Source organism: Eretmochelys imbricata, chromosome 10 (genome assembly GCF_965152235.1).
Source record: "Eretmochelys imbricata isolate rEreImb1 chromosome 10, rEreImb1.hap1, whole genome shotgun sequence".
Taxonomy (NCBI): domain Eukaryota; kingdom Metazoa; phylum Chordata; order Testudines; family Cheloniidae; genus Eretmochelys; species Eretmochelys imbricata.
In genome coordinates this window covers 38,697,884-38,714,580 of record NC_135581.1, presented here as the reverse complement: position 1 = coordinate 38,714,580, position 16,697 = coordinate 38,697,884, and the positions used below count along the sequence as shown (strand labels likewise).

The following is a 16,697-nucleotide window of genomic DNA, read 5'->3' as shown; positions in this document are numbered from 1 at the left end:
AGTGTGGAGCGAGGAAGGAGAGAGGACTGGAGTTTGGAAGTGTGTTGTTAAGAAATGAAAGACCAGAGGAAGGGAGACCCTGCTCCAGCATCAAGGACCGAGGGTAACCCTACCCAAGGGGGAAGAGGGTAAGAAACCCACAGGGGTTGAGAGGGGCTAGGGCTCAGAGTGAGGTGCAAACCCAGACCTTTGCCCTGCTTCCCACCTCTACCACCTTCCCAGGCCACTAGCAGGACTCTCGGTGCCCCAAGAGCAGGGGCAAAGGGTAGCGTCCCAGCCTCCACCCAGCCAAGGAAAGCACGGGACCCACCATACCAACGTTGGCCATTTTGTCACAAGACCCAAGACACTGCTTATAATGAAGTAGCCACCATTTGTAAAGACACAAGTTATTTAGCAGGCTAATTACAAGGGAGCATTTGATGCCATTAATTTTAATGGCTCATACTGTATAGTTGGCAAATCATGTATTCATAGCCTTGTTCACAGGACTTTTATCTAGTTTCCTATTTTATTGCCTTTTTCTCCATTAGGGCACCCAAGTCCCTCAGATTTCAGGATGGAGCTATTAACTTAGACAAATAAGTGTCTTTTCAAACAATTGAACAAGCAAGCATGATGCACCCAGCTTCATGGAGGAGTGCCTGCATAGACAGTTGATTTTTGCCAAGACTCTTCCCATATGGGAAGAGAATTCCGTTAACATGTAATCCATTTAAAGTTAACAATTGTTAAGTGTCAGGCCCCTCTGTCACTGTGTCTCCTCACGACAACGTTTGTGGTTTGAATCACTCTATGTGCTGACACTTGCACCATAACAGCTGCGTGTTCCACACCTTTGGCACAGCACTTATGAAATTGCAAGGAAGCTACTGCTGCAGAGCACCAGCTCTGAAGTTGTGGGGATTGCAAAACTAGCATCCTGCAATCTGACTCATTGAATGACATGTAGTATAATGTTAAAGTTTGAGAATTTGAGATACTGCCTGAGCAACTATTACAATAATCAACCCATTGTCACAGACTGATCAGAAATCCCAGTATCTGTACACGCAATGAATACACGTTTCCATTGCTGATGTTAACACATTTATTACATACAGAACAGATATGGTTCACTTGTTTGATAGCATAAGGGACAAAGCATGGGAAAGTATTCATACAGCAGTCTCTTTACAGAATGCCATCTTCAGACCAAACAGCGGAGTTTACAGGCCTTAAGACACTTTTTAAAATCCTTTTATAACATACAAGGTACTTTACATACATCACAGTGGAGATATGATAGGGAAGTGTATTTAAGCCAATCAGCTTTCACCTTGCTGCTCTGTAGTCACTGAATGAGGATGATAGGAACATGACAGCAGTGGCTGTTCACTTAGCTGTCACTGGCCCCTTTTTGAAAGTGTGCTTCTCTTGAAAGAAAATCTGCTTCAAACTGCAAATGAACCTGCTGAGATAAGGAGGTCTGGAACCTATTTTCTTAAGTAGCCATGAAATTTCAGTGGGAGACAGAGGACCAAGTACTGTCACTTTGATAAAACAGATATAGAACATAAACTGTAACAGGTAAAAATCTCACACCATGTTTCATAATTATCACATGGCATATTTCATTAAACTAAATAATTGGGGTCAATTACATTTTTTTAAAAATCAGCTCAAATACTGAAATTTAATTTACACTAATTAACAAAAGTTGTGAATTATTTGCTGTCTAAAGCCCTAAGTGACTTATCTTACCAGAAAGCAATTCTGGAATATGCCACAGCAGAATGAAAGCCTGACTCATTCAGAAATGTCACACGGTCTCTGGAATCCCTTTACAGAGGTACACAGCTGGAGGACTTGATTCAAATCCTCTCCTGACCTCTGTCTTCAGAGAGTAGTACGAGTGCCTATGTAATGTAACACTGATCGTAGCCAATGCAATGCACCGCCAAGCCTCTGTCTCCCCCTAAATAGGCTGTTGGGGCCTCTGTTCTCTAGATACGTGCTGTTGCCTTCCCAGCACTCTGATGTGTGGCTAATATTTATCTCTCAGCTGCGCATGCACAATCCAAACCCCGAAAGCAATGGCAGCATTGCTACTGCTAAAGAGAAAGTAGGGATTTGTCTTCACTGCCCTGCATTTTGGACTATGGGGGTATCAATAGCAGTGCACTAACTCCCCTGTGTGGATGCTGCAGTCGTGAAGTAAAAGTTCACATTAACGAATAGTCCTCAAATAGGATTACATTAATGCAACTAGGAACCCTTTAGTTCATACCAGCAGCATCCACATAGGGGAGTTGACACTAGCTAGGGATTCAGAAGACCAGCTCTGCCACAGACTTTCTGTGTGACCTTGAGCAAGTCAGTCTTTCTGTTCTTCAGATCCCTACCTGCAAAACGCTTCCCTCCCTCACAGGGTTGATGTGAGAGATAAATCCATTACATATTGTGAGGCACTCAGATATTACAGTAACGGGGGAGATAAGTTCTGCAGATAGACATGGGTACACTAGGTCATCTGGGATCCTAGAGTACAAAGACACTGACTGAGCCAGAAAACCAGCAAGTGAGGCAGTGCACATGTGCTCAAGGATTTAAAAGGCCAGAACAGTGAGGAGCCAGGAGGCAAACTGTAGCATCAGGGCTTTTAACCAATGGGTCAGAAGCAGGAGTGAGGTAAAAAAACTTGAGATATGTGCATAGGATGGAGCTAAGGTCCCCTTTCCAGCTTTTTATAGACTGATTTAACTGCAGGAGAACAACCATGAAACACAAATCCCGCCGTAGCGATGTGCTAACCCCAAAGCGCCCTCCTATCTGAGTGCCATGGCTTAGGATACACACACCTGAACTTGCATTCTCACTGGGTTGCTGTTACGTATTGGGAGAAAGTGAGACAAAATCAACATCCCGCCTTTTCTTTTCCCCAGCACTCTTCTGTTTTGAGAGGAGAGCATTTCTCCCTGCAGAAAATCAGCATCAGGATGGGAATGCATCTTCATGAGTCAATAAAACCTTGCTGGGTTAACACAGAAGCCATGTCACCGGCTACTCTTTAAAACCAACTATCACTAAATAACAGCTTGTCTCTTGAAATTTTTAAGGCTTGTAAAAATAATGAAACAAAGCATTTTTTACCTCCCCTTCCAAAAATACCACATAGACAAAATAGTGCTGGCTCTTCCTTCTGCTAATCAACCAGATCCCAGCACACTTTCATGGCAGCAGTGTCCAAGCACTCTCTGGCCTGACACCAAACACCCTTTTTTTGCCTCTGACTCTACCAAGCAAACAGTCCTCCCTGATTTCATGCTCACTCAGCACTACTTAATGTTACCAACTGGCCAAAAAATAATAGCAGAGTAGGGAGGGCTTTCTGTTTTTAGCATGTGTTCCACACTCTACCCCTTTTCATGAGACCGTTGGCCCGCTATTGCCAAATAGCTGAAGTGCTTCCTGAAACCTCTGTTCTCTCTTCTCTGTAGACTTCTGGTTTAACCTGGTGCTGCCTGCTCTCAGATCCTGGGATAAGATTCAGTGCTTGGGGACAATCTATGCAGAGGGGATGGGATGAGAATTCCACCTGGTGAACTGGATAAAGATTTTCTTTGGGCTGTTGTGATTCATTAGCCTCGTTTCATTGGAGGACATGAGGGTGATGCATGGCTTCTCATGCAGGTGGCAGTGAGGCAACCTTCCTGACAACCTGGGCTAAACCTTCCAAGACAGGCTTCTGTCTCATACTTCTTGGAGAGAGTTATTTGCACAATTCCCAACTCCGGGCTTCACTCTGAAGATTCTCTGTCTTTTTCCCCCCCTTGTAGACACCAGCTTCAGAAGGAGAACAGTAATCCAACCACTCAAAGCACACGGGCCCAAAATGAAAGCTACAAGTTCAGAGGTTAGAATGGGGGTCACCATCCGATGCAGGAGCTGTTGCAGTTGTCTGGGGTTCAGTTTCCAGCAGTAGGTGTAATGCAGGTGTTCTGTATGTACATCTTGGCATTCAGACGGGAGGAGGGAGAGATATGTTGGCAGGAAAAGAGAGAATCTCATTCAGGGATGTATGAGACTTGCCAGACGATAATATGGCTCCTCTCAGCCTTGGAAAGCACTGGCTTCACTTGGGCAGTATCTTCAGCATTCTCCTCTGTCTCATCATCTTCTCCATCCCCTGCAGAGAGAATACAAACAGTAAAGATGAGCGGGAAGGGAGATCCAAAGCATTATTGCCCCTCACAAAAGGCTCATGTTACTTAGAAAAAATCAAGGGCACCATTAACTGAGCTCTTCTTTCACTGCCCGAGGACAGGTGTAATGGTGGGACACTTGTACACAGAAAGACTGGTTAGGAGGGGAAAAAACAGATCTTCATAAAGAGACAAAAACATGGCCCTCCAATATCTCTGATTTCATGTACTGACCAGTCCCCCCACTCTCCTGGAGGAGCCCATCCTTACAACAACAGGTATGCTCCAAAACACAACAGTTCAAAGGCTGCAGCACTTGGGCTGTTAGTAGAAAATGCTGTAGTATTTTTCTGATGACTGTCTATGGGGATTTATCTGGGGACAGGGGTAGAGACAGCCAGTTGGGACAGATGGGGTCAAGCCAACCACATGCCCTGGAAAAGTGTGGGTAACAGTAGAGGAAAATGCCCAAGTGCTTCCTCTAAAGCAGGAGACATGACAAGTGGAAATCATCTTCTGAACTCACTACGTAACAACACAGTTTCATCTCTAATCCCATTGGTCCATATATTACCCTCACCCCTTCCCAAAAGTAGGAGCTCACCAATCCGGAAATCGATGTACCCTTCTCCTCCACTCAGCACCAGGACATTTTTCAGTTTCTGCCCCTCAGTCTCAGTGGCTGCTGTGCTGGGGTTCTCAGAAGGACTGTCTAACACACTCCCATTCAGGGTTGCGAGAACGTTACCTGAAAGAGCAAGGGTCTCCTGTCAGCACCTCTGCCACACTCCCAGAATGCTCAGCTAAAGGGCACAAATTTAGGTGATTGCCCTGCCAATCCAGTCCCTGCTGCTGCAAAACTGGATTTTATTCCAACTCAGACACAAAAACCAAAGGACCTTAAAAGGGATAACTGATCCCTACAGAGCTACAAAAGGTGCAGTGTCATCCACAGCATTCTATAGTGGGCAGCTCAGCCTCCCCTGGAGGGGCAAAGCCCACAGATGTCTTAGGGGATAAGATGGCCAAATAGAAGAATGTAAATGCAAGAATCCTCATGAGGAAGTGCCTTGGTCACCTTACCAGGAACAGAGACAAAGAACTTGACTGCATCACGGTGGCCATGGAAACAGAGCTGTGCCTGAGCCATGGAGCAGTAGGGGATGAAACTGCTGGCAGATTTGTCACTGCTGTCATCACCGTACACGTGAATGATTCCGCCAGGGCGATTTCCCTCTCCTGATGTTGGGGAGGTCTTATTGGCTGAAGACAGGGAGGAGAAAAACCCCAAGTAGTAGCTTTGTTCCCATTTATGGACCATCAGTCAGAGTGAGAAGTATGTAAGAAAAACACAAACCAAGAGTCACGTAGGAAAAGCTTTAAAGGTGCAGAGGCCCATTAAAGGTCCTCTTTAATGCCATCATTCGTGCATCATGGAGGAGACCCTACTAGATTATCTAGGCCCTCTCTCTCTACTGGCAAAGAGGCACAGTCATATCCACTGTTGCTAATAAACTGTGCTTCTTATAAAACGGGTAATAGGGAAATGCTCCTCTCTAGGGGTTGGTTGGAAGAGTAATCCCAGCCCTACACATGCTGGAGTAAGGATGTCCAGGGCATCTCAATAAAGGCCTTCTAGAGCCACAATATCCATTCTTCTGAACTCAGGCTGGCTGAGTCAGTGTCTGCAGAGTCAGAGCATCAGCCTTCTGCCCCAGTGACCAGTCATGGTACGTAGATGGGCACAGTTTGCTGTCCTGATGAAAGGGTTAGGATTCTTGGCCTTCATGCACCTGGAAAGTAGTGGCTGTTTCCCAGGTTGGTGAAGTTGCTCAGTTTGAAAGTCAAGTCAAGGACTCATGCTAATCTGTCAGTGCTCAGGCTGGCAATACAGCCTCTGCAGCATTAGAGAAGGCACTCTCAATCCCAATAGCATTTGGGCTTGTCGAGTCAAATGGAGCAGAGTTCCTTTCCTAATCCAAGGAGAATTCTGCCACCAGCCTAAGACCTCATACCTTGAGTTCAACTATCTGGCCACTTAAGAACTCCTCAGAGATTCTGACCATCCTTGGCTCCCATGGACTTCAATGAGAGCTAAGGATGCTCAACACCTTGGAGGATCAGGCTCTGAAGAAATGAACTCCTCCGTTCACCAGTGAAAACAGACTAGAACTCATTACTCAAGGAGGGAGACTCCTTCCCCCGCACGCACACCCAGGCCAGTAGAAATTTTAGAAATACAGGACCGGAAGGGACCTCGATATGTTATCTAGTCCAGTTCCCTGCACTGACACAGGACTAAGTATTATCTAGACCACCCCAATAGGCATTTGTCTAACCTGCTCTTTGTCTAACATCTCCAATGACAGAGACTCCACAACCTCCCTAGGCAAGTTATTCCAGTGCTTAACCACCCTGACAGTTAGTAAGTTTTTCCTAATGTCTAATCTAAATCTCCCTGTGATGTTATCTGATTCAAATATGACCGTGTAGATCATTATTGCTACGACCGTTATATAATTGCAACAAATGTTATGCAAAGTGTGTCAAATAAGGTGTCAACAGAAAGGGTATGATTTGCTGAATATGATTATGCTGTGTATGCATGTATCATTTTTGTATCTGAAGTTATAAATATTAACGATGTATCTGTATTTCAAATGTTTGCTCATGTGGAAACTCCAACAAGGTGTTTAGCCAGCACCTTGTGAAGGACTATTTGAGTTAAATGGCTCATCAAGGGGGACTTAACTCACAATGGAGATGCCTATCTGCACTTAATGGACTTTCCTGTGAACGTTCTATCTGGAGTATAGGTAATGGTTTCTTCTGTGACTAAGCAAAGCATGCATGGACATGTGACTTGCCCATGTGACTCCAAAACACCATCTTGTTACCTTTAATTTTCCACAGTGAGAACAATAGGTTTCCCTTCAATTGGAAGAAGCTATAAAAGGCCCTGGAAACATCTCCATTTTGCCTCTTTCCTGTTCAAACCTCTGGACTATGAACTTAATGGGAGCATTCTAATTAAGGGACTGAGGACCTTCCAATGACTTGGAGGCAACCAGAGACTTAACAAGCCAGCAGTTTATTCCATCACTGCTACAAGCCTGATCCAAGAACTTTGCACTTATTGTATACATTTGATTCCTTTAACCAATTTTAACTCTCACCTTTTGTGACAAAGTGGGGTTTATTCATTTTATGTTGCATGTGAGTCTTACTGTCCTATACTAATACTGCACATGCCTCAGTTTCCCTGTGTACTGCACCAATGGTTAGGTGATGGGAATTGGGTGTGTGATTTTCGCTGAGGTCCTCGGGGCAGGTGAGGCTGCCCAGCTGTCTGCATGTAGGCCATGGCCAAACCAAGAGGGGGATGCGATGAGGTGACACCTTTTGCCCGGGAAGCAGGACAGACCAGGAGGAGGAGCAACGGGCATGTTGGGGCTCGGGTCACTGGAAGCTGGGCAGTCTGCTGTGGGGGACTGGAAGAGGGGGAGTCCGGGGCATCTGGCCCAGGATTCCCGCAAGATGGACTTGGCTGAAAGTCACTGATTTCTGTGATAACAAGTTCTGTTCTACGCTGTGTTCCTGTCGACTAATAAACCTTCTGTTTTCGCTGGCTGAGAGTCACATCTGACTGCAGAGTTGGAATTCAGGGCCCTCTGGCTTCCCCAGGAGCCCCACATGGGCGGACTCACTGTGGAAAGCGCACGGTGTGGAAAGGGATGCTGAATGCTCTGAGGTCAGACCCAGAAAAGATGAAGCTGTGTAAGCTTCTTGCCCTGATGACAGTGTGCTCAGAGAGAGGAGGCAGCTTCCCCAGAGTCCTGACTGGCCTCAGAGTAGTTCCAGAGCATCGCCGAGTGACTCCGTGACACCTTTCTTTCTTTTTATAAATAAACCTTTAGATTTTAGTTACTAAAGGATTGGCAACAGCGCGATTATTGGGTAAGATCTCTGCTGTATGTTCACCTGGGTACGTGGCTGGTCCTTTGGGATCAGAAGAACCCTTTTGTTTGATTAAATTGCTTTTAAATAACCACTCATCATTAAGTCTAGTGTTTTTGGTGGTGCTATAAGGATTGGCATGCCTAAGGAGACTGCTTTTCTGACTTCTTGTTAGCCAGTGTGATGAAACAGAAGTTTACGTTTGTTGCTGGTTTGGTGTATCCTATGGGAGAATAACTACCAGTTTTGGGGTGTGTCTGCCATATTTCTCAGCAGTTTGTCCTGAATTTGATATTCTCAGTTGTGACCCCCGGAGGCAAAGTTACACACCCTCGCTGCAATTTGAGCCCATTTCTTCTTGTCCTGTTGTCAGTGGTTAAAGAGAACAATCTAACACCCTTCTCTCTGTAACAACTTTTTCTGTGCTTGAAGACTGTTCTCATGCCCCCCCAATCTTCTCTTCTCCAAACTAAACAAACCAAGTTTTTTCAATCTTTCCTCACAGGTCATGTTTTCTAAACCTTTAATCAATTTTGTTGCTCTCCTTTGGACTTTCTCCAATTTGTTCACATCTTTCCTGAAATGTGGTGCCCAGAACTGGACACAATACTCCAGCTGAGGCCTTATCAGTGCCGAGCAGAGCAGAAGACTGACTTCTTGTGTCCTGCTAATACATCCCAGAATGATGTTTGCTTTTTTTGTGTTACACTGTTGACTCATATTTCATTTGTGATCCACTTTGACCCCCAGATCCCTTTCTGCAGTTCTCCTTCCTAGACAGTCATTTACCATTTTATATGTGGAGTACTTTGCATCTGTCCTTACTGAATTTCATTCTGTTTATTTCAGACCATTTTTCCAGTTTGTCAAAATCATTTTCATTTCTAATCTTGTACTTGCAACCACTCCCAGCTTGATATCGTCCACAAACCTTGTAAGTGTACTCTCTATGCCATTATGCAAATTATTTATGAAGATATTGAATAGAACTGGACCAGGACAGATCCCTGCGGGACACCACTCAATATGCCCTTCCAGCTTGACTGTGAACCATTGATAACTACTCTCAATGTACAGAGTACCATTTTCCAACCAGTTGTGCACCCACCTTATAGCAGTTCATCTAGGCTATATTTCCCTATGAGACAGGTCATGTGAGACAATGTCAAAAGATTTATTCAAGTCAAGATATATCACATCTACTGCTTGCCCCATCCACAAGACTTTAACCCTATTAAAGAAGGTTATCAGGTTGGTTTGACATGATGTGTTCTTGACAAATCCATGTTGCCTCTTACTTATCGCCTTATCACCTTCTAGGTGCTTACAAATTGATCGTTTGATTATTTGCTCCATTATCTTTCTGGGTACAAAAGTAAAGCTGACTGGTCTATAATTCTCTGGGTTGTCCTTAGTCCCCTTTTTATAGACAGGTACTATATTTGCACTTTTCTAGTCCTCTGGGATCTGTCCAGTCCTCCATGAGTTCTCAAAGATAATTGCTAATGGATCAGAGATCTCTTCAGACAGTCCTTTAAGTATTCTAGGAAGTATTTCATCAGCCCCTGCTGACTTGAAGATTTCTAAGTTGTCCAAGTAATTATTAACTTGTTATTTCCCTATTGTAGCCTCAGATCTTAGCCCATTTACACTGATGTTCACTATGTTAGTCGTCCAATCACTGCTAATTTTTTTGGTGAAAGCAGAAACAAAAAAAGGCATTTAACACTTCAGCCATTGCTGCATTTTCTGTTATTGTCTTTTCCTCCTCATTGAGTAATGGGCCTACCCTGTTCTTGGTCTTCCTCTTCCCTCTAATGTATTTGTAAAGTGTTTTCTTGTTACCCTTTATGACCCTAGCTAGTTTAATATTAAGAGGAGAAAAGGAGTACTTGTGGCACCTTAGAGACTAACCAATTTATTTGAGCATGAGCTTTCGTGAGCTACAGCTCACTTCATCGGATGCATACCGTGGAAACTGCAGCAGACTTTATATACACACAGAGATCATAAAACAATACCTCCTCCCACCCCACTGTCCTGCTGGTAATAGCTTATCTAAAGTGATCATCAAGTTGGGCCATTTCCAGCACAAATCCAGGTTTTCTCACCCTCCACCCCCCCCCCCCAAACTCACTCTCCTGCTGGTTTGTGTATGTGTGTGTCCCCGGGAAAAAAAAAGGGGGGGTGGGGTGAGAAAGCCTGGATTTGTGCTGGACATGGCCCACCTTGATTACCATGCACATTGTAGGGAGAGTGGTCACTTTGGATGTGCTATTACCAGCAGGAGAGTGAGTTTGTGTGTGCATGGGGGTGGGGGAGGGGTGAGAAAACCTGGATTTGTGCTGGAAATGGCCCACCTTGATTATCATGCACATTGTAGGGAGAGTGGTCACTTTGGATGAGCTATTACCAGCAGGATAGTGAGTTTGTGTGTGTGTGTTTTGGAGGGGGGTGAGGGGGTGAGAAAACCTGGATTTGTGCAGGAAATGGCCCATCTTGATTATCATGCACATTGTGTAGAGAGTTGTCACTTTGGATGGGCTATTACCAGCAGGAGAGTGAGTTTGTGTGTGGGGGGGTGGAGGGTGAGAAAACCTGGATTTGTGTTGGAAATGGCCCAACTTGATGATCACTTTAGATAAGCTATTACCAGCAGGACAGTGGGGTGGGAGGAGGTATTGTTTTATGATCTCTGTGTGTATATAAAGTCTGCTGCAGTTTCCACGGTATGCATCCGATGAAGTAAGCTGTAGCTCACGAAAGCTCATGCTCAAATAAATTGGTTAGTCTCTAAGGTGCCACAAGTACTCCTTTTCTTTTTGCGAATACAGACTAACACGGCTGTTACTCTGAAACCAATCTTAAGAGGGACATTGTAGTGAATCCAAAGCTTCCATTTGTGATCAGTCACTTGGAAGAACTAAAACATAATACTTAGTCCTACCATGAGTGCAGGGGACTGGACTAAATGATCCAAGGTCCCTTACTGTCCTACAATTCTATCATAAGGTGGTTGCTATTTCGATCCTGCTACCACAGGGACCTATTGTTTCAATAGAGTTATATATTTTGGGCTGAGTTCTATTTCAGTTATTAAATGATGCAGAAATAATTCTGAAATCAGAGGAGATGTACAGCTAGCAGGCTCAAATATATCTGGAGGGAAGAATAAATGCTGGTCAAAAAGAGAGACCATAACAGTAAGGGCTTTCTGCATCTTTGTGATTTGGTTTGCTATGAGCAGGTACAATTGGCTGGCATCTAAGTTCCCTCTAAGCTGTGCGGCTGCCTATTAAGCTCCATGCAGGGGCTCAGGGCCGCAGCGGGAGAGGAGCCCCATCCCACTGGCCCCAGCGCAGACCTGTCACGGCGGAAAGAGGCGCCCCTCCCCATCAGCCCCAGCGCAGAACTGTCGCTGCGGGGAGAGGTGCCCCTCCCCGATGACCCCACCATGGACCTGCCCTGAACCTGCCGAGGCCGGGGTAGAGGCACCCCTCCTCCAGCCCCAGCACGGAACTGAGCCCCTCCCTCGGCCTGGCCCAGGCCTGCTGGATCTGCTGCAGCCGGGGAGAGGTGCCTCTACACCCAAGCTGCTGCGGCAAGAGAGCTTGGGGGGGGGAGAGGGGGGAGGGAGGGGGAGGAGTCCTTATTCCGCACATGGGCATAAAAAATTAGAGGGAACACTGGCTGGCATCATTTAATTGTTACATAGGACCAGTCATATCAGGCAATTAATCCTTCTAGCCCAATATTCTGTCTCTAGCAGTGGCCAGTATCTAATGCTTCAAAGGGAAGCGTGATCCTGGGTAATTGTGCTATGCTTCTGGGAGAAAAAGATTCCTTTCTGACCCCTGCAGATGGTCATCTTAAGCCTTGAACCATCAACTTTTGATTTTTTCAAGATCACTGGCTTAACTTGCATACATTCAAATGATTTTTAATGCTTTTAAAAGTCCTGCTCAATTATTTCTGGCTATGAGGTCCCACAGTGGCAAAGCCCATAATTGTTTTGGAAAATGAAGGTGCTCAGAGAAAATCTTGCAAGACTGAGTGGACAGTCTATCCTTGTCTGCCTGGGAACATCTGGCTAAGCAGATCCCTACTGCTAGGGTTACAAAGTGAACAGTTTGGTTAATCTGAGCCACTCAAACAATGAAACTAATTGGAGAGATTAAAGTACTCAATTTCACAATAAAACAAATGGGATGGCTGCCAAGAAGGGTTCAAATGTTCTCAGCCCCGGGAGAATGAGGCTATTTATATTATCTCTGGTCTCTTCTCAGTGATTGCAACTTAAAATGAGAGAGGTGAACAGATAAATGGATGAACGAAGAGGTGAGAAAATGACTGGAAAGGTCGATGGGTAGACAAGGAATGACATCTGAAATCTAGAAGGAAGGTAGGTGGTGTTGGACTTACCCCGGAGCCCAAGGAGTTGGCCTCGGTGGAGGACTACGGCTAGGCACAGGCAAGAAGTGGAAAAACAGAGGGACATGGGAACAAACAGGCAGATGAGAAAAGAAGAAAAAGGCAATTATTGGGAGAAACTGCAGGAAGGAGAAACATAAACTTTTAAATCTACAGAAGGCACCAATGGATGCTATCAATTCAGAGTCGCTTTGTAAGAAAACACTGCTCTTGCTCTCCTCTTTCTTAACTAAAAAGAACACGCTGCAGCATCAGGGAGGGGAGATTAAAAATCAGCTTCATAGTGAAATCTTACTGCATTTTCAAAAATCACATTTCTACACAAGTATCAGAGACTAGTGGAATTTGCTTACAATGTGAATTGACTTGAACTCACAGTTATGACAGCATCCCCAAGAAGGGACATGCCTTACGATACGGGCTCAGAACTGGGATTCTGAGGTTACAATCACAGACAGTTGGATTTAATGACTAATTCATTGATGACTAGTGTCAGTGCTATTGGTGTCAATAGCAGCAGGAGTGGACAATTCCAGTTCAGTAGGACTACAGTGGATTTGCTGCTCCTTCTATAAAACAAACAGACATTCTCTATCTAGCATTCCTTTATCTGCCAGCACCACGGGAAGAAGAGGGAGCCCTGCTATTCTGACTGCAAATTCTAGTACATTCAAGTCCACTTAGGAGAAAACTTTCCACAATGGAAAGTGAGTTAGATGTGGATTGGCAGGCAAAGAGTAGCATTACTGAATGTTTAAACTAGTGCCCCTTCCTCCCCAGATCTAGAGTTTTGCCTGTTAGCACTTGCTGGGTCTCCTCATTTTACTGGATAGAGTTGGCTTAAGATACTGATTTTTACTGAGTTTCTGATTAGATGTAATGAACTTTCTGCATCCTCAGCCTTGGGAGATGCTGCAGTAGGAGAAGTTCAGCTATCTACAGCATCATGAAATGTTTTCAGAATCAGTCAACAGTTGCCAGCCATTTTAAAATCATGCTCAACCACAGGTACCGGCTTCTGCTGGTGCCTGCTCGACCCGCCCCGGCCCCGCCCCAACTCCACCCCTGCCCTGCCCCCTCCTGCCCCCACTCCAACCCCTTCCCCAAAGTCCCCGCCCCAAATCCGTCCCCTCCCTGCCCCTATTCCAACCCCTTCCCTAAATCCCCGCCCCGGCCCCACCACTTCCCCGTCTCCTCCCCTGAGCGTGCCGTGTTCCCGCTTCTCCCTCCTCCCTCCCAGAGCTTATGCCGCGAAACAGCTGTTGGTGGCAACAAGTGCTGGGAGGAAAAGCGGAGACGCGGCGCGCTCAGGGGAGGAGGCAGAAGTGAGATGAGCTGGGGGGCGGGCAGCTTGGCTACTGGTGGGTGCAGAGCACCCACCAATTTTTCCCAGTGGGTACTCCAGCCCCTGAGCACCCATGGAGTCGGTGCCTATGTGCTCAACAGCAGCCTGTGTATAGATGGAGCCAACATCCCGCTCCTCAGAGGAGGAAACAGCTTCAACTGGACTGCAAGGGCCAGGAACAAAATGTCTATTTGATCTTTACATGGGGCAAATTAACTTCTAGTGAATTCTTAATTCCATAACTAGAATGGTGTCAGACCAGATCCAGGGCTCCCCAGTCAGATTAGGAAAAATGAGGAACCTCAAACAACATCACTACATGTGAACACTGCAGATGACATTTCAGACTTTCCCTAATTCTATAGGGTTTGCCTATTTCTCTCAGTCCTTCCAAGCTGAATGGAGGTTACCTCATTAGAAAGATCAATCCACAAACCAAGCCACTCTAGAACACAGTATTATAATATCCTCCATATTATTCACCATGCCATTCTTTATCATTCCTGTCGCCCATCTCTGAACCCTCTCTAATTCTGTAATATCCATTTTGAGATGGGATGATCAGTAATGCACAAAATATTCTTGAGGAGGATGTCCCACAAATTTATATAATGGCGTTGTACATTTTTCTGCATTATTCTACAGCCTGTTCCTTATGCATTCTAACATCTTGTTCGCTTTTTTGACTGCAGCAGCACACTGAGATGAGGTCTTCACTGAGCTGTCCATAACAATGTCCTAGAATGCTCTAGACTGAGGCATGCATTTCTGTAACATGGTGCAAAACCAAACTAAGCTATCTTTATTGCCAGTCTCCCTCCTTTCTCCCTGAACACTGCTGTGACCAGAATTCCAGTTGTGGCACCAAAATGCACAGGATCAGGGTGGAGATACATTAGTCAGCCAGAGCCACTCCTTCCTAGCGCAATTAGCAAATAAAGGCGTTGCGAACATCAAGAAAACACAGAAGAATGTCTGATGAATATCACCTACTCTCAGTCAGTGGGATGGAGATGACGACACCATTCCCTGTCCCAACCCAGAGGCGGTTGCCAGCGATAAGCAGGGCTGTGATTCGCACGAACGAGAAGCCCAGCTTTCCAGTGCCTGCCAAGCATGAATGAGAATTGCAGGATCAGTGAAGACAGTATCACTTGGAGCAATACTGCCTAACAAACACTGATGCTCCGTGCCCACAAGAATAACAAACAGGCCATTTCCTGACTGGCACTGCCTTCTCACCTAGCATCTTGCTGACATAAGGCTCTATGTCCACATCCTGGAGGTGCTGATGGGTGTGGGCATGATACAGCCTCAGTGTGGAGTCCAGGCGGATGGAAACCCACACCCCATCTCCAATCCATGCCAGCTGCCGGACCTGACTCTCCCGGCGTGGGTGGGCATCGAAGGATTTCTGAAAGGCCACATAGGGGGAGCAGCGTGAGTTCATACCTGGGCTGGGGGTACTTGTTGGCTTTCAAGACTCCTGGGACAGAGGCATAAACTAAGGAGATAGCTCTGAAACCTCCACTACAGTATGCAGAAGCTCCTCAGATCAACTGTGTGATTGGCCAGCCTGTTCCTCTGGTTTCCTCTCCCTAGAGAGAATTGTTACAGTCTTAGATATTCTAATAGACTGCTTTGGAATTAGGACATTAATGAAATGGCTCATGCCAAAGAGTGAAATGAAATGAAACCATTTTGCCTTATGCAGGGTACTTTTCAAACAATGCAAAAGGAATCTCCCAGAACTTCTCAGTCAAGTTTTTAAAAGCACAAGGATGAGGATCTTGCTGGTGGTGAGTGAGGTGAATTTACTGGTTGTGGATTTACTGTTTGTATTCGTCCCCCTTTTATAGCAGTTGCATCCTACAGACATTGTTACTCCTGTTACACTGTTACATTATAACGAATCACAATTTCAACAAGATGGGTTTTAAACTAGCATCTTGCTCTTCAATAAGTGGAACCCCCACAGCTTGCTGCCCACACCGGCCCATTTTGCAGTTACATACTGCCTGCGGCCAAGCACAAGTCTGACTTCCTACCAAGTGATACACACTAGGGCCGGGTACAGACGCCCAGTCCAGCCTCATCAGTTAAATGAGAGGAAGTGCTAAACTGAGATGTGATCTGAAGATTCCATACGGGAAGGAATGAGGGAGTGTGTCAGGAGTGCTATTCTGGCAGATTTCTAGAGTAACATGACCTCTAGTTACAGTTCTTCCCCTACCAACATGGATCAGCACCAAGGATACAAAGGCTCTGCATTCCCTCACTCCCCTGCAGAAGAGCAGCTAGAAAAATTAATACACCGGGAGCCAGCAACTTATCTTTACTCTCACTTTCACATACACACACACAGCCTCCTCACCTCAATCTGCATTGTCTTGGGCTGGATGACATGGACTTTGTTCTTATAGCCACACCAGACTCTATCATACACAACAGCCATGCAGCGGATGGAATGGTGGGTGTGACCCAGGTCCATCAGGTGATAGTTGCTTAGATCCCATTGACCATCTAGGGAGAAGCAAAGACATTAGAAGGGGTGTTGTATACTTCATCAGATGTTATGCACAACACTCATTTTCTTTTCCATTTAATTCTGGGACTGTCTCATACTTTCCTGTAAATGAAAGCTGTGTTAGTTATTTAAAAGCAGCCATAGGTAATCAATATTCTTAGCTTTCTGAGTATTCATGGAGGAGCACAAGACTGGCCAAGAACCCTCAAGAATAAATTATTCAGAAATACAATTCATACCATTAGAACAAGAG

At 45.4% G+C, this 16,697-nt stretch overlaps 1 protein-coding gene across 2 annotated transcripts in view; it reads right to left on the bottom strand.

The window, feature by feature from the left end:
- Nucleotides 1-1,076: 1,076 nt before the first annotated feature.
- Nucleotides 1,077-16,697, bottom strand: part of MAPK8IP3 (mitogen-activated protein kinase 8 interacting protein 3) — a 153,922-nt gene continuing 138,301 nt past the window's right edge. For both annotated transcript variants that reach the window (XM_077827872.1, XM_077827873.1), the window contains 7 exons: nt 16,292-16,440; nt 15,160-15,331; nt 14,911-15,024; nt 12,564-12,602; nt 5,268-5,447; nt 4,789-4,932; nt 1,077-4,168 (listed from right to left, as the gene is read on the bottom strand). In XM_077827872.1, coding sequence (XP_077683998.1) covers nt 4,047-4,168; nt 4,789-4,932; nt 5,268-5,447; nt 12,564-12,602; nt 14,911-15,024; nt 15,160-15,331; nt 16,292-16,440 — 920 coding nt within the window. In that variant the 3' untranslated portion in view covers nt 1,077-4,046. The remainder of the gene's footprint in view (nt 4,169-4,788; nt 4,933-5,267; nt 5,448-12,563; nt 12,603-14,910; nt 15,025-15,159; nt 15,332-16,291; nt 16,441-16,697) is intronic.